This window comes from Salvelinus alpinus, chromosome 19, assembly GCF_045679555.1.
Source record: "Salvelinus alpinus chromosome 19, SLU_Salpinus.1, whole genome shotgun sequence".
Taxonomy (NCBI): Eukaryota; Metazoa; Chordata; class Actinopteri; order Salmoniformes; family Salmonidae; genus Salvelinus; species Salvelinus alpinus.
In genome coordinates, this window is record NC_092104.1 from 5,672,999 (window position 1) to 5,700,603 (window position 27,605).

The following is a 27,605-nucleotide window of genomic DNA, read 5'->3' on the forward strand; positions in this document are numbered from 1 at the left end:
TTCTACAAAACCCACTCCTTTCAACACGCCTGGTACTTTCCCTTCTACAAAACCCACTCCTTTCCACGCCCGGTACTTTCCCTTCTACAAAACCCACTCCTTTCAACACGCCCGGTACTTTCCCTTCTACAAAACCCACTCCTTTCAACACGCCCGGTACTTTCCCTTCGACAAAACCCACTCCTTTCAACACGCCCGGTACTTTCCCTTCTACAAAACCCACTCCTTTCAACACGCCCGGTACTTTCCTTTTGACACACCCACTCGCCAATCATCCAGTCGCCATATCAGCTACCCCTTCTCAACATATGAGTAACTCTTTTCAATAACGTTACCTTCATAAATGTTTTATGCTATGTTAATCAACTGTCAATTAAACATTTATAGACAAATTATAAATAATTTCTAAACAATCATAAGTCATTGGTTAAATGTGAGATTTATTATGACCACAAAGTACTGACAAGTATGATTGGCTTGAGAATCCGACCAAAATAAAACAGCCACAACAGTAATCAAATAAATTCATTTATTTCAGTCATTGTCTGTCAGAAATAAACCAGTGCTTTTGAGTAATCACAGATCGACAGGTTAATGAGTCGATCACAGATCGACAGGTTAATGAGTCGATCACAGACCGACAGGTTAATGAGTCGATCACAGATAAACAGCCTTAGTGGATCACAGACGTTATGGATGGAAGGATGAGGTGAGGTCACTATGGTGTTGCTATGGAGGTAGATATAGTAGACACAGACAGAACTTTAGCAATTTTTTGAATTCACCAGTTCCTCTGTTGAAATTAATAAAATGAAAATGATATCTTAAACCTTGACCAGCTCTACAGTCTCAGCTAGCAGCTTGGCAGCCTGTAGGAGAAAACATGACATCAGTTATTACAATTGTGTTGTCTTAAATCTACATAATAGGCTATTCCCCACTTTCAAAGTGAAAGAAAATGACATCACACAAGATTTCAATTCTGTATTACTTAATTTCTACAAATTGTCTTCGTCCTATTTAACCAGGCAATTTGACTATACAGATTAAAAGATAAACGATGAAACGTTTCATCAGTACGGAATGGTGTCGGTTACCTTGTCAGTGAAGCATGCTTCTTTGTCCTCAGCAGCACAGCACTTCTCCTTCGTGATGCTGAAGTTAGTAGAGATGGTCTTCAGATGATCCTCGGTGATGGTGGTCTTATGTCTGACCACATCGTACAGCAGCCTGAGGACACGGCCACGGACACGGACACGGACACGGACACACACACACACACACACACACACAGATGTTTGTAAACCTAGCGAGTTAAGAGTATATGTATGTCAAATCAAATCAAATCAAATTTTATTTGTCACACCAAATGTGTGAATTGGTGCCCACGTGTTCATACACAGTACGTTCTTAGTATATCTCACTCACTTCTTCCCGGATAGCAGGAGGTCCTTGGTGTTCTTGGTGCAGAGCTCAGGGCCCATGTGGAAGTCGTTGGCCTCCAGCTCCGGGGGCGTGAACTCTGTGTCAGGCTGGATGGCCAGGATGCAGGGTCTCCTCATGGAGTAGGACTGGTTGCAGCAGTGAGCGATGCGGGGGTTAATGCTGGAGTAGTCGTCGTCGTTACACGTGGCGTCGAGCACGTTGGTCGACTTTGAAGGAGGACAAAGGAAGGGAGAACTTATTTTAATTTAATTTAACCTCTATTTACAATGTAGACTCGGCGATATATGCATGCCTGTGTATGTGTGAGTATCATACCTCTGTGTGTTTGTATGTGCTTGTGTGTGTGTGTGTGTGTGTGTGTGTGTGTGTGTGTGTGTGTGTGTGTGTGTGTGTGTGTATGTGCTTGTGTATATGTGTGTGTGTGTGTCAGACCTTCTCCTCTGCGCAGGGCAAGACTAAGTGGCCTGGCTGGTCCTTGCAGCAGTCATGGAAAACATCAGCCACAGTCTCAGACACAACGTGAAGCTGGACGAAGGAGGCCTGGGGCATTATCCTGGTGTAGTACACCATCATACTAGTGGAGGAGGAGCAGGAGGAAGAGGAGGAGCAGGAGGAAGATGAGGAAGAGGAGCAGCAAGAGGAGGTGCAGGAGGAGGAGCAGCAGGATTAGGAGGAAGAAGAGGAGGAGCAGGAAGAGGAGGAGCAGGATTAGGAGGAGCAAGAAGAGGAGGAGCAGAAGGATTAGTTCATGTTAATGAACCATGAAATAGCAGTGTATTAAATACGAATTAACCATTCATAAATTATTAATAAGCCATTAAAAATAGTGATCAATTTACCCATAACACCTGTCAGTTAGTTGTTAGGACTAAATGTGACGTTAATGATCGCATACCACGTGAAGGACATCTACTTTGACCTTTCATGACCTTTGACCTGTCTGTGTGAGAGCATGACCCCTCACCTCTTCTCAAAGTTGTAATCTCCCAGGGCAGCCTCGGCAGCACACAAGTTCTTGTAGTATTCAATCTCATCAGTGATCATCTTGTCTATGTTACTGTCGGCCAGCTGCATGGGAACAATAGCGTTTAGAATTGTATTTATTTATTTTATTTATTGACTATTCGAAACATACAATATACTTGCAGCGAAGCCGCTCAACAACTACATCATACCAGTCATCCAACAGATTCCCATTCAGAGCGACACACAGAAGCATCCAGGGTCAATGCCCTGCTCAAGGGCACGTTGACAGATCGACCACCAGGCCAAAAAACGTGAACCCGAACCCTCCAAGATCCCCCCACCCAGAGTTCCCCAATAGCTGTCCCTCAACCATTCGAGACCCCTCCCACAGTCCTCCCCCAGGAAGAAAAATACAATTAATTCCATTCCCCACCCCCAAGAACCCCCCCCATGCACCAACAACCAAGAAAATTAACTAAAGAGAAAAAAAGGAAAAGACAGAAGAAAACAGCAAATAAATAAATATATAAATAATACATTTAAAACAAAGGACATCAAGGACAACTAAAATCATAACAGCAATGTCAACTGTATATGTTTGTGTGCATGTCTGGCACTATTACATGTATGTGTGTGTTCTTGTATGTGTTTATTTGAATGAGAGTGTGTGTATATGCATGTGTACAAACATCTGCACGGCATCAGCCTCAGGCAAGCCGGCATTAGTTGTAAAAACACTGCCACTTAGTGTCATTCAAATGTACTTTTAATTATGTTTTATTTACACTTTTTTTTTTTTTACAAATGTAAAACTTTTATCTTTGACCATCATTCTATCTCCCGCACAGCAACTCCACTCCCACTTGTCTTCAATTCCACATCCCAACCCTCAGCTTCCCTCAGCCCATCCCATCTATCTCTGATGTCCACCCACTTCGGGTTTCTACGCAACACATATCTTTCAACTATGCTGTGATGTTTAACGTACAATTTCAATCTATCTAATCGAAAAGAATCCACAGATTGCAAGTTGAAAATAAATACTTTTACTAAGAGTATTAGTATATTAGTAATTGACTGACCTGGTCTCTCCAGATCTCCTAACAGTACTATTTCTAGGGTCAATTTTAGATCAATGCTATGCATTTTCAGCCATTCCTGAACCTGAGACCAGAAACAGGCTACCTGAGGGCAATACCAAAATAAATGGTCTATTGATTCTGTATACTCACAACAAAATCTGCAGAGCATCGATGATTTTATGCCCCAAATATTCAACATTTTGTTGGTGGCAAGAATTCTATATAATAATTTTAGCTGAAAAGCACGAAGTCTTGAATCTTGCGTTGATTTAAATATCAACTCATACACCCTGTACCATGGAATCGGTACATCAAAAATCTATTCCCAACTATTTTGCAATCTGTATGGCACAGTTGTCAACATCCTGGTCCTCAAATGAAACTGGTATACTTTCCTATTTATGCTATTTTTATTCCTCCGCCAGTTTTGATCCTTTATATTGGGCAGACAGACCAGTTCCCTACCTCCTCCCGCTGCCACCTGCCTCCTCCATTTTTGGGGCAATGCTGTAATCAATTGGTTGTACTCTTGGATTGAGCAGACCTTCCCGTACAATTCTGATACCTCCATGAAGGACATAACTCTACCATTACAATATCATTTAAGAACAAAATACCCTTTTCAAACATCTTTCCCTTAAATACAGGTATTTTATCAACCAGCACATTTGAGTTCAGCCATAATATTTGTTCTATATTTTCAGGGGTATTGTCACGCCCTGATCTTAGAGATCCTTTTTATGTCTCTATTTTGGTTTGCTGAGCTGGGGTGGGCATTCTATGTTTTCTATTTCTGTGTGTTTGGCCGGGTGTGGTTCGGACACCCTTGTTTAACTCCTCTTGACAATTCAAAACTCTGAGAAGTAGCCGTTATTTACTATTTTACACCTGGGGTTGCTATACATTATTTTTTCCCATTTTATAGGAGAATTACCGAAATTGAAAAAATCCAGGCATTTATAAATAAAATCCAGTCTTACTTTATCAAATACCTTTTCAAAATCCGCTATAAATACCATTCCTGGCTTCTTACATGTTTCATGATGTTCTATTATTTCTAGTAGTTGTTGTATATCATCTCCAATGTATCGTCCATGTAAAAAACCTGTCTGATCAGAATGAACAATACCTGGTAAAACCCTTTTAATTCTGAGTGCTATGACTTTTTGCTGGTATTTTTGCATCATAACATTGAAATTTAAGGGGCCTCCAGTTTTTATAGATAGACTGGGTCTTTATATTTGCCATCTTGGTCTTGTTTTAATAATAGAGGAACAACAGTGTTAGCCTGCTGCGCTAAAGACTAGAACCATAACAGTGTTAGCCTGCTGCGCTAAAGACTAGAACCATAACAGTGTTAGCCTGCTGAGTTAAAGACTAGAACCATAACAGTGTTAGCCTGCTGAGCTAAAGACTAGAACCATAACAGTGTTAGCCTGCTGAGCTAAAGACTAGAACCATAACAGTGTTAGCCTGCTGAGCTAAAGACTAGAACCATAACAGTGTTAGCCTGCTGAGCTAAAGACTAGAACCATAACAGTGTTAGCCTGCTGAGCTAAAGACTAGAACCATAACAGTGTTAGCCTGCTGCGCTAAAGACTAGAACCATAACAGTGTTAGCCTGCTGCGCTAAAGACTAGAACCATAACAGTGTTAGCCTGCTGCGCTAAAGACTAGAACCATAACAGTGTTAGCCTGCTGCGCTAAAGACTAGAACCATAACAGTGTTAGCCTGCTGCGCTAAAGACTAGAACCATAACAGTGTTAGCCTGCTGCGCTAAAGACTAGAACCATAACAGTGTTAGCCTGCTGAGCTAAAGACTAGAACCATAACAGTGTTAGCCTGCTGCGCTAAAGACTAGAACCATAACAGTGTTAGCCTGCTGCGCTAAAGACTAGAACCATAACAGTGTTAGCCTGCTGAGCTAAAGACTAGAACCATAACAGTGTTAGCCTGCTGAGCTAAAGACTAGAACCATAACAGTGTTAGCCTGCTGCGCTAAAGACTAGAACCATAACAGTGTTAGCCTGCTGCGCTAAAGACTAGAACCATAACAGTGTTAGCCTGCTGAGCTAAAGACTAGAACCATAACAGTGTTAGCCTGCTGAGTTAAAGACTAGAACCATAACAGTGTTAGCCTGCTGAGTTAAAGACTAGAACCATAAAAGTGTTAGCCTGCTGCGCTAAAGACTAGAACCATAACAGTGTTAGCCTGCTGAGCTAAAGACTAGAACCATAACAGTGTTAGCCTGCTGCGCTAAAGACTAGAACCATAACAGTGTTAGCCTGCTGAGTTAAAGCCTAGAACCATAACAGTGTTAGCCTGCTGAGCTAAAGCCTAGAACCATAACAGTGTTAGCCTGCTGAGCTAAAGACTAGAACCATAACAGTGTTAGCCTGCTGAGCTAAAGACTAGAACCATAACAGTGTTAGCCTGCTGAGTTAAAGACTAGAACCATAACAGTGTTAGCCTGCTGAGTTAAAGACTAGAACCATAACAGTGTTAGCCTGCTGAGCTAAAGACTAGAACCATAACAGTGTTAGCCTGCTGAGTTAAAGACTAGAACCATAACAGTGTTAGCCTGCTGAGCTAAAGACTAGAACCATAACAGTGTTAGCCTGCTGAGCTAAAGACTAGAACCATAACAGTGTTAGCCTGCTGCGCTAAAGACTAGAACCATAACAGTGTTAGCCTGCTGAACTAAAGACTAGAACCATAACAGTGTTAGCCTGCTGAGCTAAAGACTAGAACCATAACAGTGTTAGCCTGCTGAGTTAAAGACTAGAACCATAACAGTGTTAGCCTGCTGAGCTAAAGACTAGAACCATAACAGTGTTAGCCTGCTGCGCTAAAGACTAGAACCATAACAGTGTTAGCCTGCTGAGCTAAAGACTAGAACCATTAGCTCAGGGGGGCGCTAATTCAAGTATTCAGGTTTTAGGGAAGGTTACTCATCATCACAAACGTATAGATAGTGTAGCTAGCTCCTCTGAGAAGATAAGACATGATAAAATAAACTTTGTTGAAATGTCCATGTGTAATATCACATTAAACAATATCAAATCACAATATGACAAGTGTAAAACTCAGAAAGAACTATTTAAACCTGGAGCAAGCAGTTGCGTGAATTCACGTGCATTGAACTCGTTGAGAACACCGATTGGCTAATGGCAAACATGCTATCATGCTCGTAAAAACAAATGATCGTGTTAAACAAACATAAATAGATGCTGTTATCAAGGCCATTTCCTTAGTAGTGTCAGAGGTCAACATGTGGGAACAGTTGGAGCTCAGCGATGATAGACGGGCTTCCTACTAGTAATACAAGTTGGAGGGGGTTCAAGGGGGTTCTTCCTACTAGTAATATGAGTTGGAGGGGGTTCAAGGGGGTTTTTCCTACTAGTAATACAAGTTGGAGGGGGTTCAAGGGGGTTCTTCCTACTAGTAATATGAGTTGGAGGGGGTTCAAGGGGGTTCTTCCTACTAGTAATATGAGTTGGAGGGGGTTCAAGGGGGTTCTTCCTACTAGTAATATGAGTTGGAGGGGGTTCAAGGGGGTTCTTCCTACTAGTAATATGAGTTGGAGGGGGTTCTTCCTACTAGTAATATGAGTTGGAGGGGGTTCAAGGGGGTTCTTCCTACTAGTAATATGAGTTGGAGGGGGTTCAGGGGGTTCTTCCTACTAGTAATATGAGTTGGAGGGGGTTCTTCCTACTAGTAATATGAGTTGGAGGGGTTCTTCCTACTAGTAATATGAGTTGGAGGGGGTTCAAGGGGGGTTCTTCCTACTAGTAATATGAGTTGGAGGGGGTTCAAGGGGGTTCTTCCTACTAGTAATATGAGTTGGAGGGGGTTCAAGGGGGTTCTTCCTACTAGTAATATGAGTTGGAGGGGGTTCAAGGGGGTTCTTCCTACTAGTAATATGAGTTGGAGGGGGTTCAAGGGGGTTCTTCCTACTAGTAATATGAGTTGGAGGGGGTTCAAGGGGGTTCTTCCTACTAGTAATATGAGTTGGAGGGGGTTCAAGGGGGTTCTTCCTACTAGTAATATGAGTTGGAGGGGGTTCAAGGGGGTTCTTCCTACTAGTAATATGAGTTGGAGGGGGTTCAAGGGGGTTCTTCCTACTAGTAATATGAGTTGGAGGGGGTTCAAGGGGGTTCTTCCTACTAGTAATATGAGTTGGAGGGGGTTCAAGGGGGTTCTTCCTACTAGTAATATGAGTTGGAGGGGGTTCAAGGGGGTTCTTCCTACTAGTAATATGAGTTGGAGGGGGTTCAAGGGGTTTTTTCCTACTAGTAATATGAGTTGGAGGGGGTTCTTCCTACTAGTAATATGAGTTGGAGGGGGTTCAAGGGGGTTTTTCCTACTAGTAATATGAGTTGGAGGGGGTTCTTCCTACTAGTAATATGAGTTGGAGGGGGTTCAAGGGGGTTTTCCTACTAGTAATATGAGTTGGAGGGGGTTCAAGGCGTTTTTTCCTACTAGTAATATGAGTTGGAGGGGGTTCAAGGGGGTTCTTCCTACTAGTAATATGAGTTGGAGGGGGTTCAAGGGGGTTCTTCCTACTAGTAATATGAGTTGGAGGGGGTTCAAGGGGGTTCTTCCTACTAGTAATATGAGTTGGAGGGGGTTCAAGGGGGTTCTTCCTACTAGTAATATGAGTTGGAGGGGGTTCAAGGGGGTTCTTCCTACTAGTAATATGAGTTGGAGGGGGTTCAAGGGGGTTCTTCCTACTAGTAATATGAGTTGGAGGGGGTTCAAGGTTTTTTTTCCTACTAGTAATATGAGTTGGAGGGGGTTCTTCCTACTAGTAATATGAGTTGGAGGGGGTTCAAGTTTTTTTTTCCTACTAGTAATATGAGTTGGAGGGGGTTCAAGGGGGTTCTTCCTACTAGTAATATGAGTTGGAGGGGGTTTTTCCTACTAGTAATATGAGTTGGAGGGGGTTCAAGGTTTTTTTTCCTACTAGTAATATGAGTTGGAGGGGGTTCAAGGTTTTTTTTCCTACTATTAATATGAGTTGGAGGGGGTTCTTCCTACTAGTAATATGAGTTGGAGGGGGTTCAAGTTTTTTTTTCCTACTAGTAATATGAGTTGGAGGGGGTTCAAGGGGGTTTTCCTACTAGTAATATGAGTTGGAGGGGGTTCAAGGGGGTTTTCCTACTAGTAATATGAGTTGGAGGGGGTTCAAGGGGGTTCTTCCTACTAGTAATATGAGTTGGAGGGGGTTCAAGGGGGTTCTTCCTACTAGTAATATGAGTTGGAGGGGGTTCAAGTTTTTTTTTCCTACTATTAATATGAGTTGGAGGGGGTTCTTCCTACTAGTAATATGAGTTGGAGGGGGTTCAAGGTTTTTTTTCCTACTAGTAATATGAGTTGGAGGGGGTTCAAGGGGGTTCTTCCTACTAGTAATATGAGTTGGAGGGGGTTCTTCCTACTAGTAATATGAGTTGGAGGGGGTTCAAGGTTTTTTTTCCTACTAGTAATATGAGTTGGAGGGGGTTCAAGGGGTTTTTTCCCCTACTAGTAATATGAGTTGGAGGGGGTTCAAGGGGGTTCTTCCTACTAGTAATATGAGTTGGAGGGGGTTCAAGTTTTGTTTTTCCTACTAGTAATATGAGTTGGAGGGGGTTCAAGGGGGTTCTTCCTACTAGTAATATGAGTTGGAGGGGTTCAAGGGGGTTCTTCATACTAGTAATATGAGTTGGAGGGGGTTCAAGGGGGTTCTTCCTACTAGTAATATGAGTTGGAGGGGGTTCAAGGGGGTTCTTCCTACTAGTAATATGAGTTGGAGGGGGTTCAAGGGGGTTCTTCCTACTAGTAATATGAGTTGGAGGGGGTTCTTCCTACTAGTAATATGAGTTGGAGGGGGTTCTTCCTACTAGTAATATGAGTTGGAGGGGGTTCAAGTTGGAGGGGGTTCTTCCTACTAGTAATATGAGTTGGAGGGGGTTCTTCCTACTAGTAATATGAGTTGGAGGGGGTTCTTCCTACTAGTAATATGAGTTGGAGGGGGTTCTTCCTACTAGTAATATGAGTTGGAGGGGGTTCAAGGGTTTGGTTTTTCCTACTAGTAATATGAGTTGGAGGGGGTTCAAGGGGGTTCTTCCTACTAGTAATATGAGTTGGAGGGGGTTCAAGGGGGTTCTTCCTACTAGTAATATGAGTTGGAGGGGGTTCAAGGGGGTTCTTCCTACTAGTAATATGAGTTGGAGGGGGTTCAAGGGGGTTCTTCCTACTAGTAATATGAGTTGGAGGGGGTTCAAGGGGGTTCTTCCTACTAGTAATATGAGTTGGAGGGGGTTCAAGGGGGTTCTTCCTACTAGTAATATGAGTTGGAGGGGGTTCTTCCTACTAGTAATATGAGTTGGAGGGGGTTCAAGGGGGTTCTTCCTACTAGTAATATGAGTTGGAGGGGGTTCAAGGGGTTTTTTCCTACTAGTAATATGAGTTGGAGGGGGTTCAAGGGGGTTTTTCCTACTAGTAATATGAGTTGGAGGGGGTTCTTCCTACTAGTAATATGAGTTGGAGGGGGTTCAAGGGGGTTCTTCCTACTAGTAATATGAGTTGGAGGGGGTTCAAGGGGGTTCTTCCTACTAGTAATATGAGTTGGAGGGGGTTCAAGGGGGTTCTTCCTACTAGTAATATGAGTTGGAGGGGGTTCAAGGGGGTTCTTCCTACTAGTAATATGAGTTGGAGGGGGTTCTTCCTACTAGTAATATGAGTTGGAGGGGGTTCAAGGGGGTTCTTCCTACTAGTAATATGAGTTGGACGCACGCGGCTGTGCGTGCAAGGGGGTTCTTCCTACTACTAATATGAGTTGGAGGGGGTTCTTCCTACTAGTAATATGAGTTGGAGGGGGTTCAAGGGGGTTCTTCCTACTACTAATATGAGTTGGAGGGGGTTCAAGGGGGTTTTTCCTACTAGTAATATGAGTTGGACGCACGCGGCTGTGCGTGCGTCCATGCGTGTGTAATACGTACAGCCGTTTTGACACACTCTGCGTGGTCCTCCTTGTCGCAGCACTGGAGGAAGGCCTGCTCAGCCTCCTTGGAGAACCTCAGAATCACCTGCTGGGACGACTCAGGGTGGCGCACTGACAGCTCATAGATCAACCTGCCAATCAGGACAGCCCATACACAGAAGCTCAGTTAGACAGCCAATCAGGACAGCCCATACACAGAAGCTCAGTTAGACAGCCAATCAGGACAGCCCATACACAGAAGCTCAGTTAGACAGCCAATCAGGACAGCCCATACACAGAAGCTCAGTTAGACAGCCAATCAGGACCGCCCATACACAGTCAGTCAGCCGATAGCTACACCTCATACAGTCAGAATTGTGTGTATAGCGGCTTTTCCATAGTCGTGTGTGTGTGTGTGTGAGACGTTACGTACTTCCCCAGGGCTACGTCAGGGGTCTTGGTGAAGGTGTGGCAGACAGCAGCTATGTCAGCGTGCAGGTCGTAGTGCTCAGACAGACTGTCTGGCTTCGTGTCTGGCTTCATGGCCTCAACACAGGATCCTCTGTCTATGGCGTGTTCCTTACAGCACGCTTTCAGACCCGCCGTGCGGGACAACACACTACGGTTCCCACACACCTCGTCTACCAGCACCTTCTGTTAGGAGAGACGGACACACACATGCTATCAGATAAGAAGACGGACACACACACAATCAGATAAGGAGACGGACACACACACACTATCAGATAAGGAGACGGACACACACACACACTATCAGATAAGGAGACGGACACACACATGCTATCAGATAAGGAGACGGACACAAACACACACAGACACGCTATCAGATAAGGAGACGGACACACACACTATCAGATAAGGAGACGGGACACACACACACTCAGACACGGAGACGGACACACACACACACACACACGGACACGGACACACACACACACACTATCACACACGGACACGGACACACACACACACTATCAGACACGGAGACGGACACACACATGCTATCAGACACGGAGACGGACACACACACACACAGACACGCTATCAGATAAGGAGACGGACACACACATGCTATCAGATAAGGAGACGGGACACAAACACACACAGACACGCTATCAGATAAGGAGACGGACACACACACACACTATCAGATAAGGAGACGGACACACACACGCACTATCAGATAAGGAGACGGACACACACACACGCTATCAGATAAGGAGACGGACACACACACACACTATCAGATAAGGAGACGGACACACACACTATCAGATAAGGAGATGGACACACACACACACACGCTATCAGATAAGGAGGGGTGGGAGAGAATGACATATAGGTAAAGAGAGAGAAGAAATGAAAGTGTGAGTGTGGGAAGAAAGAGGAGGAAATGAAAGAGAGGAAATGAGATGAAATAACCTACTCTCCGCTTCATGCATGTGATCATGTCTCCGCTGCAGCAGGGGGCAGTAGTGGCTACGATCTTGTCTACAATGCCTTTCATCTCCTGGAACGAGGCCTGAGGCATCTTCTGACTGTACTGGATCATCTTCCTGTTAGAACAGACAGACACACGCGTCAACCAATAAGACTGGCCCAGGGGAAGGCTCTCCTAGCTCTTAGCCAATTAGAACCATATATTTTTTAGATTGCCATGTCTTACTTGGCCTTGAAAATGCGGTCTCCATATTTGTTGTGGACAATGCACAGGGCCTTCAGTTCATTGACACGGTTCCTGACGAAGTGTTCGAACGTAGGTTTCTGAAAAAGAGAGAGAGAATGTTCTCTTTGGCTATGTAGGTGCTTTACTTTCCATGCCAATAAAGGTGGTTGAATTAAATTGAGAATGGGAGCGACAGGTAGCCTAGCAGTTAAGTGCACTGGGCTAGTAACCAAAAGGTTGCTGGTTCGAATCCCAGTGCCGACTAAGTGAAAAATCTGTCGATGTGCCCTAGTTGCTCTGGATAAGAGCGTCTGCTAAACGGACACGAAACAGCATCCAAGATGGAACCCTAATAGGGTTCTGGTCAAATATAGTGCACTATATAGGGAATAGGGTGCCATTTTGGACACTTCCTGACCTTGGTGTTGAAGCAGGTCTGGGCCTCGGCCTCACTCTTCCCACAGCAGGTAGCCAGAACCTCTCCGTAACTCTTAGTGACAGCCAGGATCACGTGAGGAGGTAGCATGGTGTTGCGCTTGGAGAACCTGAAGATGAAGCTGAAACACAACACCTTGGCTTCAGCTCAGCGTCCTAACACAGTATTTTAGCTGCCTGGAGGAGACCAGGTTCAAATTCAGCGTCCTAACACAGTATTTTAGCTGCCTGGAGGAGACCTGTCCCAGGTTCAAACTCAGCGTCCTAACACAGTATTTTAGCTGCCTGGAGGAGACCAGGTTCAAATTCAGCGTCCTAACACAGTATTTTAGCTGCCTGGAGGAGACCAGGCTCAAACTCAGCGTTCTAACACAGTATTTTAGCTGCCTGGAGGAGACCAGGTTCAAACTCAGCGTCCTAACACAGTATTTTAGCTGCCTGGAGGAGACCAGGTTCAAACTCAGCGTCCTAACACAGTATTTTAGCTGCCTGGAGGAGACCAGGTTCAAACTCAGCGTCCTAACACAGTATTTTAGCTGCCTGGAGGAGACCAGGTTCAAACTCAGCGTCCTAACACAGTATTTTAGCTGCCTGGAGGAGACCAGGTTCAAACTCAGCGTCGGCCACGGCCACATGAGTTGAGTGGATCCACTTACCTCTCCACGAAATCCTTGCGGTCCTTCTTAAAGTCTTCACACTGGTCTGCAGCTGGCGACTCAGAGGTGAGGGACAGGTCCCGGGGAATCTACAATTAATTAATCAATCAATCAATCAATCAAACAACCAACCCATTACTCAAATGCATCCATAAAGCCCTTTTTACTTCAGCAGTTGTCACTGCTTTTACAGTGTCCCGGCCTAGACCTCAAAGAGGCACAGTAGCTGTGAAATGTGTGCTGCTGTCTCACCTAGCTACACTATATAAATATAAAAGGAGTGGATTCAGTTATTTCAGTCACACCCGTTGCTGACAGGTGTATAGAATCGAGCACACAGCCATGCAATCTCCATAGACAAACATTGGCAGTAGAATGGCCTGTACTGAAGAGCTCAGTGACTTTCAACGTGGCACTTTCATAGCATGCCACCTTTCCAAATAGTCAGTTCGTAAAATGTATGACCTGTTAGAGCTGCCCCGGTCAACTGTAAGTGCTGTTATTGTGAAGTGGAGACGTCTAGGAGCAACAACGGCTCAACCGTGAAGTGGTAGACCACACAAGCTCACAGAACGGGACCACCGAGTGCTGAAGCACGTAGCATGTCCTCGGTTGCAACGCTCACTACCGAGTTCCAAACTGCCTCTGAAAGCAACTTCAGCACAAGAAATGTTAGTTGAGAGTTTCATGAAATGGGTTTCCATGGCCGAGCAGCCGCACACAAGTCTAACATCACCATGCGCAATGCCACTCGTCAGCTGGAGTGGTGTAAAGCTCGCCACCATTGGACTCTGGAGCAGTGGAAAAACATTCTCTGGAGTGATGAATCACGCTTCACCATCTGGCAGCCCAATGGACGAATCTGGGTTTGGCAGATGCCAGGAGAATGCTACCTGCCCCAATGCATAGTGCCAACTGTAAAGTTTGGTGGAGGAGGAATAATGGTCTGGGGCTATTTTTCATGGTTCGGGCCCCTTAGTTCCAGTGAAGGGAAATCTTAACGCTACAGCATACAGTGACATTTTGGGGAAGGCCCTTTCCTGTTTCAGCATGACAAAGCCCCGGTGAACAAAGCGAGGTCCATACAGAAATGGTTTGCCAGAAGTGGACTGGCCACCCCTCATAGCCTGCTTCCTCTCTAGGTTTCTTCCTAGGTTTTGGCCTTTCTAGGGAGTTTTTCCTAGCCACTGTGCTTCTACACCTGCATTGCTTGCTGTTTGGGGTTTTAGGCTGGGTTTCTGTACAGCACTTGTCAGGTTTTGGCCAGGACTGTTCTGGTTTTTTGTCACTAGATGTCCCCATTGCACCTTTTTTGTACCTTTTGTTTTTCACTTGCTCTAATTATTGTTTGCACCTGTATGTCGTTCCCTTGTTAGTATTTAATCCCTGTGTGTTCCTCAGTTCCTTGCTCAGTGTTTGTATGTTAGCACCCAGCCCCAGCCTTGTTGTGAACATATATTTTTCTCTTGTTGGATTTTCCAGAGGTTCTCTGGTTTTGTTCTTTTGTATTTTGTATTAGTCTTTTAAGGTTTGTTTTTCCCTTGCTGTTTTTACCACTTTGTGGATTTCTTTGTATTTTGGAAGATATCTATTTTTTATTAAACCACCATCTCTAGTACTGCTGTGTCTGCCTCATCTTCTGGGTTCTGCCGATTTAGTGACTGTTTCTTGCACCGGGTCCTGACAGAAACACTGAGCCATTAAAATGAACCCAGAGGCAGCCAGTACCCAGGACTTTTTTCCCATGCTGTCCCACCACGAGGGGACTGTCCAACGTCACGAAGCTGCTCTGGTTCAGCAAGAGGCTTTAATGGCTGGACATTCTCAACTTCTGTCGGAGATGATGACTTCCATAAAGCAGATTTCTGATCAACTTTCTCCTGCAACCGCTTCTGCTCCAGTTCATCAGATTCAAGTGCCCGTGGCAGTTAACCCCCTGGCTGAACCTCGTCTGCCGCCTCCCCAACGGTTCTCAGGCGATCCGAGTGGTTGTAAGGGGTTTTTCACCCAATGTTCTCTCTCCTTCGAGCTGCAACCCTCGTCATTTCCCACCGACCGGTCCAAGATAGCATATATCATCACCCTGCTGTCGGAAAAAGCCCTAGCCTGGGCTACTGCTGTGTGGGATGCCCAAAGTCCCTGCTGTGCCAGCTACTCTACCTTTGCTGAAGAATTCAAGCGAGTGTTTCAAGGTCCTACCAGCGGTCCTGACTCAGCCAAACAGCTCCTGACTCTCCGCCAAGGTCGGCGCAGCGTGACGGACTATGCCATCCAGTTCCGCACGGTGGCAGCAGCGAGTGGCTGGAATGACGAGGCGCTCACAGTGTGCTTTTTGAAGGGTCTTTCCGACACCATCCAAGATGAACTGGCCACTCGGGAACCACCGGACAACCTCGAGTCCCTGATCAAGTTGGCTTCACGCATAGACCAGCGTCTGAGAGAGAGAGAGCTCAACCGTAGATCTCTCACCCTAGCTCCTATCGGTCCCAGCTCCGAGTCTCCACCTTTATCCCCGCTGACTCCACCGGAACCCATGCAGGTTGGACGCATCTCCCAGGCTGAGAACTTTCATCTGACCTCGTGTTCCGAGTTCCCTCTCGTCCTTGGATACCCCTGGCTTCACAGCCATAACCCTCACATCGACTGGTCTGTGGGCACTATCAAGCAGTGGGGTCCTACGTGCCAAGCCACTTGTATCTTCCCAAGTTCCCCGAGTTCCCCTCCCGAGTCTCTAGAATCCATCGACCTGTCCCAAGTTCCCGAGTGTTACCATGACCTCAAACCGGTATTTAGCAAACAGAGGGCCACCAAACTACCACCCCATAGACCTTACGATTGCCCCATCGACCTGTTTCCGGGCACCTGCCCTCCCAGGGGTCGGATCTTTTCCCTATCTCCTCCCGAACGAGCTGCTATGGATACCTACATCAAGGACGCTCTGGCAGCAGGCCTCATGCGTCCATCCACCTCGCCGGCGGGAGCAGGGTTTTTCTTTGTGGCCAAAAAAGACGGGGGATTACGTCCTTGCATCGACTACCGGGGACTTAATGCCATAACCGTCCGTAACCGCTACCCGCTACCCCTTATGGCCACAGCCTTTGAGCTGCTCCAGGAAGCAGTGGTCTTCACTAAGCTTGACCTGCGGAACGCATACCATCTTGTGCGGATCAAACCCGGTGACGAGTGGAAGACCGCTTTCAACACGCCTACTGGTCACTACGAATACTTGGTGATGCCCTTCGGCCTGACCAATGCCCCGGCTGTGTTCCAAGCGCTCATAAACGATGTGCTTAGGGATATGCTTAACATTTTCGTGTTTGTTTACTTGGATGACATCCTCATCTTTTCGAGCTCCCTTCAAGAACACACTAAGCATGTCAGACAAGTGCTCAAACGCCTCCTAGACAGCCATTTGTACATTAAGCCGGAAAAGTGTGAATTCCATTCCTCTCGAGTACAGTTCCTGGGATTTGTAGTGGAGCCCGGTCGAGTCCAGATGGACCCCAAGAAGGTAGGGGCGGTAGCAGATTGGCCCACCCCCAAGTCCGTTAAGGAAGTTCAGCGTTTCCTGGGCTTCACTAACTTCTACCGCAAGTTCATCAAGAACTTCAGCTCGGTGGCAGCCCCTCTCTCAGCTTTAACCAAGGGTGGCAACACAAGGTTTCTGTGGGGAAGAGAAGCTGAGACGGCCTTCCAAGGACTCAAGCAGCGCATCCTCTCTGCTCCCATCCTGACACTACCGACGGCGGATGAACCTTTTGTGGTGGAGGTAGACGCATCAGAGGTTGGTGTTGGAGCTGTCCTGTCTCAGAGGGGTGAAGACAAGAGGCTTCATCCTTGCGCCTTCTTCTCTCACCGGCTTACCCCGGCCGAGAGGAATTACGATGTGGGGGATCGTGAACTCCTAGCGGTTAAGATGGCATTGAAGGAATGGAGACACTGGCTCGAGGGGGCTTCTCAACCGTTTCAAGTGCTTACGGACCACAAAAATCTGGAGTATATCCAGCAGGCGAAGCGGTTGAACTCCAGACAAGCTCGATGGTCTCTTTTCTTCAGCCGATTCCAGTTTATTCTCACCTATAGACCCGGGTCGAAGAATCTCAAACCGGATGCCTTGTCACGAGTCTACTCTCCTGCCATTCGAGAAGATACTGACATGACTGTTCTTCCTGCCGCTAAGATCGTGGCTCCGATCTCGTGGCAAGTGGAGGATACCGTGAAACAAGCTCAAGCCATCGAACCGGGCCCTGGAGGAGGTCCTGCTAATCGGTTGTTTGTTCCCAAGGCAGCAAGGTCCCAAGTCCTTCTGTGGGGGCACTCCTCTCGCCTCACCTGTCACCCGGGCGTAGGTCGCACCTTGGAGTTCATCCAGCGTAAGTTCTGGTGGCCCACCATAAAAGAAGACGTTGCCACTTTCGTCAAGGCCTGTTCCGTGTGCTGCCAGGGCAAATCTTCTCACCTCCGCCCTCAAGGACTCCTTCACCCCTTATCTATTCCCCACCGACCCTGGTCCCATATCTCGCTGGACTTTATTACTGGCCTTCCTCCGTCCCATGGTAATACTACGATCCTAGTCATCATCGACAGGTTTTCTAAGGCGGCCAGGTTTGTTCCCTTGACCAAATTACCTTCTGCCAAGGAAACAGCTGAGTTGGTGATTAACCATGTGTTCCGAGTCTTTGGCATCCCGCAAGATATGGTTTCCGACAGAGGTCCCCAGTTCGCCTCAAGGTTTTGGAAGGCCTTCTGCCAACTCATAGGGGCCACGGCCAGTTTATCTTCAGGGTACCATCCGGAGTCCAACGGCCAAACTGAGAGGATGAATCAGGAGCTGGAAACCACCCTCAGATGTATGGTTTCCAACAACCCATCCACATGGTCATCCTTCATTGTTTGGGCTGAGTACGCACACAACACCTTGTGCTCCTCCTCCACTGGTATATCCCCGCACGAGTGTCAGTTTGGCTATGCTCCTCTATTGTTCCCGGACCAGGAGGCAGAAGTCAGAGTGCCTTCAGCCTCGAGGTTCATCAGACGCTGTCGGCTTACGTGGAAGAAGGCCCGTCTTAATCTTCTGCGTTCCTCACAGCAGTACCAACGACAAGCCAACAGACGTCGCCGTCCCGGTCCTACCCTGTACCCCGGCCAGAGAGTATGGCTCTCAACAAAAAACTTACCGCTACGGGTGGAGTCTCGCAAGCTGTCCCAGAGATTCATCGGACCCTTTAAGATTGCCAGGAGAGTCAATCCCGTTACTTTTCGCCTGCACTTACCCAGATCCCTTAAAATCAATCCCACATTTCACATTTCTTTATTAAAACCTGTTGTTTTTTTCTCCCCTTATTCCGGCAGGCAGACCTCCCCCTCCGCCCCGTGTCATCGGAGGCCAGTCGGCTTATACCGTCCACCGGATACTGGACTCCCGCCGGGTGCAGCGGTCCTGGCAGTATCTGGTGGACTGGGAAGGCTACGGTCCCGAGGAGCGCTCCTGGGTTCCTGCCAAGGACATACTGGACCCTGACCTCATTCGTCAGTTCAGGGCCCTCCACCCTGAGAAGGCTGGTAGGAACGTCAGGAGCCGTTCCTAGGAGGGGGATTCTGTCAGGTTTTGGCCAGGACTGTTCTGTTTTTTTGTCACTAGATGTCCCCATTGCACCTTTTTTGTACCTTTTGTTTTTCACTTGCTCTAATTATTGTTTGCACCTGTATGTCGTTCCCTTGTTAGTATTTAATCCCTGTGTGTTCCTCAGTTCCTTGCTCAGTGTTTGTATGTTAGCACCCAGCCCCAGCCCAAGCCTTGTTGTGAACATATATTTTTCTCTTGTTGGATTTTCCAGAGGTTCTCTGGTTTTGTTCTTTTGTATTTTGGATTAGTCTTAAGGTTTGTTTTTCCCTTGCTGTTTTTACCACTTTGTGGATTTCTTTGTATTTTGGAAGATATCTATTTTTTATTAAACCACCATCTCTAGTACTGCTGTGTCTGCCTCATCTTCTGGGTTCTGCCGATTTAGTGACTGTTTCTCGCACCGGGTCCTGACAGCACTTTGATATATCAGCTGATGTAAGAAGGGCTATATAAATACATTTGATTTGTCGAGATCGGTGGGGAAGAACTTGACTGGCATGCAAAGAGCCCTGACCTCAACCCCATCGAACACCTTTGGGATGAATTGGAACGCCGACTGCAATCCAGGCCTAATCGGCCAACATCAGTGCTTGACCTCACTAATACTCTTATGGCTGAATGGAAGCAAGTCCCTGCAGCAATGTTCCAAACATCTAGTGAAAAGCCTTCCCAGAATAGTGGACGCTGTTTTTACAGCAAAGGGGGGAACCAACTCCATATTAATGTCCATGATTTTAGAATGAGGTCTTCGACGAGCAGGTGTCCACATACTTTTGGTCATGTAGTGTATCTTAACATGAATCACCTCACCTAGCATCTGCTAAATGACTAAAATGTAAATGTAGAAAACTCACTAGAAGTTTAGTTTATTAATTCGAACTGTTAAAAAAAAAAACAAGCACACATAAAACTTCAAAAAGCCAAAATATAAAATATGCACAAAGAAACCAAGAGAGGAACCTGACTCAGAGGCCGGCCTAAATTACCTTGGCCTTGTGGTCCACGAAGCAGTGTGTTCTCTCAGTGGCAGTCTTCTCGCAGCAGTGCTTCAGATTGCTCTTCTCAACTAAGGTCTCAGAAGAACACACAGCACTCTGGAACAGGTCCGCCTGCACACATAGTAGTACACCTTTTAGCCAGCAGAGGGTGTTGTATCTGTACAGGACATTCAAAACCATAGAGACAGATAGAGGACTCTAGAGGGATTCATTTATTAAAGGTCCGGACGTTTTTTATCTGAATATCAAATCATTTCTGGGTAGCAATTAAGTACCTCACTGTGATGGTTTACTGTGATGGTTTACTGTGATTTGTTTTCAATTAAAATGGTCAAAAAGAAACAAAAATAGCTTCTTAGCAAAGAGCAATTTCTCAAGCAAGAATTTTGATAGGACTGTCTGGGTGTGGTCTGAATGGGGAGGGGAAAACGGAAAACTATCTGTTATTGGCGGAGAGGTTTGGAACTCTCTTTCTTATTGATCTATTAACTAATTGACCGCCTGGTGATGTCACCATGGAAGGCCAAAACTCCGTCCCACCAAAACAGGATGAAATTTCAGGCGGCCTTTTCAAACAGCCACTTGAACTAAAAGGGCTTTATCATACTTTTGACAATTTCACAATATTATTCCAACCTCTTGGTGTGGAAATATATATAAAACACAGGGGTGGGGGGGTGGGGTCACGTTTTTTGACAGCACTGGGCCTTTAAGCCAGGGTTTCCCAACCCTCTCCTCTGCCCCCCACAGGCGTTCTCCATTTTAGTTGTAAACCTAAATTGGCACACGTGATTCAATTTACTAATGCTCTCAGCTGAAAGGACATTTCGTATGGCGACATTGGGTCTTTTGAGCATCATGCTATACTGTTTAAAATGTCAGCCACCAGTGCTGGCCATAACCCTGTATAGGCCACCAAAGCACTGCCCCACTTTCTGTACTGATTTTTCTGAACTATTGTCTATTGTCCTTGAGAACTATGATAAACTCATTGTGTTGGGTGATTTTAATATTCATGTTGATAAAGAGACTGACTCCAAGGCCATTGAATTATGAATCTTTTGAGCTCTATGGACTTTATCCAACATGTTACTGGGCCCACCCATAACCGTGGCTATACTCTGGACCTGGTTATTACCAAGGGGCTTTCTGCTGGGCCCACCCATAACCACAGCCATACGCTGGACCTGGTTATTACCAAGGGGCTTTCTACTGGGCCCACCCATAACCACAGCCATACGCTGGACCTGGTTATTACCAAGGGGCTTTCTACTGGGCCCACCCATAACCACAGCCATACTCTGGACCTGGTTATTACCAAGGGGCTTTCTGCTGGGCCCACCCATAACCACAGCCATACGCTGGACCTGGTTATTACCAAGGGGCTTTCTACTGGGCCCACCCATAACCACAGCCATACGCTGGACCTGGTTATTACCAAGGGGCTTTCTACTGGGCCCACCCATAACCACAGCCATACTCTGGACCTAGTTATTACCAAGGGGCTTTCTACTGGGCCCACCCATAACCACAGCCATACTCTGGACCTGGTTATTACCAAGGGGCTTTCTACTGGGCCCACCCATAACCACAGCCATACTCTGGACCTGGTTATTACCAAGGGGCTTTCTACTGGGCCCACCCATAACCACAGCCATACTCTGGACCTGGTTATTACCAAGGAACTTTCTACTGGGCCCACCCATAACCACAGCCATACTCTGGACCTGGTTATTACCAAGGGACTTTCTACTGGGCCCACCCATAACCACAGCCATACTCTGGACCTGGTTATTACCAAGGGGCTTTCTACTGGGCCCACCCATAACCACAGCCATACTCTGGACCTGGTTATTACCAAGGGGCTTTCTACTGGGCCCACCCATAACCACAGCCATACTCTGGACCTGGTTATTACCAAGGGACTTTCTTTTGACATATCCTCTATTGTTGATGTTGCTTTATCTGATCACCACTGTGGATGTTATACTACCTTGTTGCCCATAGCACAAGGTAATACTGAACACATTATTAACAAACTGGCTTTTTACATTTACATTTAAGTCATTTAGCTTACAAATTGGAAAGTTCATACATATTCATCCTGGTCCCCCCGTGGGGAATGAACCCACAACCCTGGCGTTGCAAGCGCCATGCTCTACCAACTGAGCCACACGGGACTACACACGGGACTACACACGGGACTACACACGGGCCACACGGGACTTTTTCTAACTTGATCACTATTAAATCAGAATAATTAGAGTGTGCTCTTCTCGATCATTGATAGCCTGATAAATCCTACCCCCTCTCAAACCTAATGTGAACTTTGTTCCACATCTAAAAGTGATGTGTTTATCGGCACATTTCAGAGATAAGATAACCACCATTAGGCTGGGTATCAGTCAAGACCTGATGACACAGACATGCTCAGGAAAGTGATATCACAACTTAAGCCTTTTTATTTATTTTTTTATAGAAGACAAGACCGAGGTACTTATTGTAGCCCAGTGAGAGAATCTGGTCGCACATTTTAATTCACGGGCAATAAAGATAAAACACCAGGGCCTCCCGGGTGGCGCAGTGGTCTAGAGCACTGCATCGCAGTGCTATGCTGCGCCACCAGAGTCTGGGTTCGCGCCCAGGCTCTGTCGCAGCCGGCCGCGACCGGGAGGTCCGTGGGGCGACGCACAATTGGCTTAGCGTCGTCCGGGTTAGGGAGGGTTTGGCCGGTAGGGATATCCTTGTCTCATCGCGCTCCAGCGACTCCTGTGGCGGGCCGGGCGCAGTGCGCGCTAACCGAGGGGGGCGGGTGCACGGTGTTTCCTCCGACACATTGGTGCGGCTGGCTTCCGGGTTGGAGGCGCGCTGTGTTAAGAAGCAGTGCGGCTTGGTTGGGTTGTGCTTCGGAGGACGCATGACTTTCGACCTTCGTCTCTCCTGAGCCCGTACGGGAGTTGTAGCGATGAGACAAGATAGTAATTACTAGCGATTGGATACCACGAAATTGGGGAGAAAAGGGGATAAAATTTAAAAAATATATAAAAAAAATAAAAAACACCAGGTAAAAAACCCTCTGTGTTATTTTAGATTCTAAACTAAATTTCGAATCATACATTAGGAATGTGGCCAAAATAGCTTTTTACCACCTGAGGTACATTGCCAAGATGCGGCCGTTTCTCTCTCAGGCTGATACAGAGAGACTCATCCATGTTTATTACAAGCAGGCTTGACTAATGTGATGCTCTCCTGTCTGGTCTACCCAAGAAAGCCATTGGTCAACTGCAATCATACAGCATGCTGCAGCGTGGGTACTGACCAAGACCAGACGGAGAGCACACAATACACCGGTTTTAAGGTCTCTGCACTGGCTGCCTGTGAGTTTTAGAATTAATTGCACGATTCTTCAATTGGTTTTTAAATCAATCCACAATTGTGCACCACAACACATGTCAGATATGATTTTAAGTTATGTACCCAGTAGGTCCCTCAGGTCTTCTGACCTTTTAACTATCCCAAAGCCCAGGACCAAGAGGCATGGAGAGACAGCCTTTAGTTACTATGTCCCCAGCCTCTGGAGTGACCTGCCAGAGAACCTGAGGGGACCAAGAGGCATGGAGAGACAGCCTTTAGTTACTATGTCCCCAGCCTCTGGAATAGCCTGGCAGAGAACCTGAGGGGACCAAGAGGCATGGAGAGACAGCCTTTAGTTACTATGCCCCCAGCCTCTGGAGTAACCTGGCAGAGAACCTGAGGGGGACCAAGAGGCATGGAGAGGCAGCCTTATGCCCCCAGCCTCTGGAGTAACCTGCCAGAGAACCTGAGGGGACCAAGAGGCATGGAGAGACAGCCTTTAGTTACTATGCCCCCAGCCTCTGGAGTAACCTGCCAGAGAACCTGAGGAGAACCAAGAGGCATGGAGAGACAGCCTTTAGTTACTATGCCCCCAGCCTCTGGAATAGCCTGGCAGAGAACCTGAGGGGGACCAAGAGGCATGGAGAGGCAGCCTTTAGTTATTATGCCCCCAGCCTCTGGAGTAACCTGCCAGAGAACCTGAGGGGAACTGAAACTGTGGACATATTTGAAAGAGATCTTAAAACACACCTTTTTAACTTTGCTTTTCCTTATGGTGCTTTTTAGTTGTTCAGTTTTTGTCATTCTTTCGTTTTTTAAATGTTATGTTTGTTGTGTAGGACATTTTTCTGCTTTTATTTTCGTTGTTTTTTATTGTTTTCTTTTCCTGTGAAACACATTGTGTTGCATTCCATGTCTGAAATGCGTTGTATAAATAAAGCTTGATTTGATTTGAACTAATCATCAAGCCTTTGACTAATTAAAGCAGGTGTGCCAATTAAGGGTTAAAACAAAAATGTTAAACGTCTGAACATGCCAAATTACATACAAACCCCTACCGCTGGCCCCTCCCTCTGGCTGGGCAAGTCCCTCCCTACCTCCCCCCCTTATCTGGCCCCTCCCTTCCCTACCTCTGACCCCTATTACTGGCCGGGCTGGCCCCTCCCCTCCCTACTCTGGCCCCTCCCCTCTCTACTCTGGCCCCTCCCCTCCCAACCTCCTACCGCTGGACCTCCCCCCCCCCCGGCAAGGCTGGCCCCTCCCCTCCCTACCACTGGCCGGGCTGGCCCCTCCCTACCTCCTACCGCTGGACCCCCCCGGCAAGGCTGGCCCCTCCCTACCACTGACCGGACTGGCCCTTCCCCTCCCTACCACTGGCCGGGCTGGCCCCTCCCCTCCCTACCACTGGCCGGGCTGGCCCCTCCCCTCCCTGCCCCCTACCTTTCGCCCCTCCCCTCCCTACCTACCCTTACATCTGGCCCTACCTCTGGCTGGGCTGGGCCCTCCCCTCCCTGCCCCCTACCTCTGGCCCCTCCCCTCCCTACCACTGGCCGGGCTGGCCCCTCCCCTCCCTGCCCCCTACCTTTCGCCCCTCCCCTCCCTACATACCCTTACATCTGGCCCTACCTCTGGCTGGGCTGGGCCCTCCCCTCCCTGCCCCCTACCTCTGGCCCCTCCCTACCTACCCCATCTGGCCCCTCCCCTCCCTACCCTCTATCCCTGTCCCCTACCTACCCTTACATCTGGCCCCTACCTCTGGCTGGGCTGGGCACATCAATGTGATTGGCATGTGTCAGTTAGGGATGAGGTGTGGTTGGGGTCTCTCACCACGTCCCTGTTGCAGTCTTCTAGGGGTTCGTCTGAGCAGCATTGGATGCCCATGGTGAAGGCTTCCGCAACCAGGGGCACCACGTCATCCAACAAACTATCTGGAAGGTTCTGAGCCAGCCCTACTAGTGCCCTACACACACACACACACACACACACACACATACATAACACCTGTCACAACTCTCCTTACCTGGCAATAGATAGCAGTAAAACTCCAGCCGACATGTTTATAAATATCAAAGGTGAAAACAAATGTCCCAGATAGGCAAACACATAAGCATGCACACACACACACACACACACACACACACACACACACACACACACACACACACACACACACACACACACACACACACACACACACACACACACACACACACACACACACACACACACACACACCTCTCCTTACCTGGCAATAGATAACAGTAAAACTCCAGCCGACATGTTTAAAAATGTCAAAGGTGAAAACAAATGTCCCAGATAGGCAAACACATAAGCATGCATGCACACACACACACACACACACACACACACACACACACACACACACACACACACACACACACACACACACACACACACACACACACACACACACATATATACACACACACACACACAAACATACACACACAGTAAGATTACGACACTTCACCAAAATATTTACACTACTCTGCTGTTAGAACCCCGTCCATTTTAAATCCACCATAGCAGAGAAATCACAGATGAACAAAATAGGACAAATCAAATCCATGTAAAAGTATTAAGTGGTTAAAGAATCTGAGGTCCGGGCACTCAGGTGTGTTTGAAAACAAAATGAACCATATAAAGGCAGTGATGAAATAAAAGCTTTTAACATCTTTTCTCACAAAGCTTTACTCACATAGATTTACTCACATAGATTTACTCACATAGCTTTGAATCCATCTTTCTTGGCCTCTGTGAAGATGGTACAGATCTGATTATGAGACCGGGCTGATACACACAGCAGAACCAACAGGCTGCAGACAGCCAACCACTGCATGACGGAAGGTAAGACTCACGGACGGAGGGATGGATGGAAGAGGGGATCTAGCATTTGAGCCCAAGAGCAGAGAGACGCAGGGCTTCTTTATACTTTTGTGGAATTTGTCAGTTGTCAATCATTAGCTAACCTCTCTCTCATTTGGGTCTGACTGTCACACAGTGGTCTCTCAGTACACACTGCTGGTCAGATTAAATGTTTTCTAGTTAGTTATATGGAAATCCAACCTCCCATATTACACATATTACAAAAGATTCCTATCCTTGGAGATGAAAGTGCAGAATCTGTGTGATGTAATTGGGTGGGGGGGGGGGTGAGCGGCCGGCGACACAAAGGTCTGAAGGTACAACGTCCACTCTGCTGTGTCTCCAAACTGTCCCCATACAAACCTGCCACCTGACGAGTAAATATTTCCACCGTGAATCGATCTAAACTGATTCTACCTATATACAACCTATAGTAGCCTACAATGGAACAAGGTTCAATGGTTTATTTATGTAACCTTTATTTAAGCAGGATGAGATCCCATTAACACAAAGGTCTATTTTACAAGGAAGTACACAAAGATTTAAAAAAAATAAAAACACAACCATAAAAAGCAATCACAATCCTCACTATTCATGTTAGAAATAACAGAAATAATACTGAAAGGTGAATGGTATCAGGTGTTTTACCTGTTTTGTAATTCATTATCAGTTGGCCAATAGATGATGTGCGTTCTTATAGCTAGTATACATGCTTTGTCAATAAAACTCATGAATGAAACTGTTTATGTAAAATTGTTCTCAATAAAACTCATGAATGAAACTGTTTATGTAAAAGTGTTGTCAATAAAACTCATGAATGAAACTGTTTATGTAAAATTTTGTTAATAAAACTCATGAATGAAACTGTTTATGTAAAATTGTTGTCAATAAAACTCATGAATGAAACTGTTTATGTAAAATTGTTGTCAATAAAACTCATGAATGCAACTGTTTATGTAAAATTGTTCTCAATAAAACTCATGAATGAAACTGTTCATGTAAAATTGTTGTCAATAAAACTCATGAATGCAACTGTTTATGTAAAAGTGTTGTCAATAAAACTCATGAATGCAACTGTTTATGTACAATTGTTGTCAATAAAACTCCCGAATGAACATGTTTATGTCAAATAGCGTTGCGTTCTACTTGTAGCCCTGATCGTCCTGAAAAGGAAATGTTAAAACACTTAATTGTGAGGCGAAATACAAGGCGGTGGACATGCAGATGAATGACGATCAGATAAATGAAAAGCAGTCTCGGGTCTGATTGGGTTCATGTGCCCAGGAAAAGACCTACACCCCCGCAATCTTACACAAACACCCCCTCTTGGACTGTCAACAAACTTTTAGCCTACACAAATTACACACCCCCATGTACATAAACACGTGGACACACAACACTCACACTACATTACAAAAGCACAAAACACGCACAAACAAACTGAATGACATCTACACTGACTGTACAAAACATTAGGAACATCTTCCTAATATTGAGTTGCTC

The 27,605-nt window shown here is 46.4% G+C and overlaps 1 protein-coding gene across 2 annotated transcripts; it reads right to left on the bottom strand.

The window, feature by feature from the left end:
• Positions 1 to 515: 515 nt before the first annotated feature.
• Positions 516 to 26,421, bottom strand: LOC139544912 (albumin 2-like). Of its 2 annotated transcripts, none has more exons than XM_071352110.1 (14): positions 25,964 to 26,421; positions 25,044 to 25,176; positions 19,851 to 19,973; positions 13,239 to 13,327; positions 12,566 to 12,704; positions 12,148 to 12,245; positions 11,908 to 12,037; positions 10,894 to 11,114; positions 10,480 to 10,612; positions 2,411 to 2,514; positions 1,879 to 2,020; positions 1,429 to 1,652; positions 1,098 to 1,230; positions 516 to 869 (listed from the first exon to the last, which is right to left on the bottom strand). In XM_071352110.1, the coding sequence occupies exons 1-14, from the start codon at positions 26,074 to 26,076 to the stop codon at positions 825 to 827; spliced, it is 1,827 nt and encodes a 608-aa protein (XP_071208211.1). In that variant the 5' UTR covers positions 26,077 to 26,421; the 3' UTR covers positions 516 to 824. The 2 variants fall into 2 exon arrangements, with proteins under 2 accessions (XP_071208211.1, XP_071208212.1); XM_071352111.1 differs by having other exon boundaries at positions 25,950 to 26,138.
• Between the last annotated feature and the right edge of the window lie 1,184 nt (positions 26,422 to 27,605).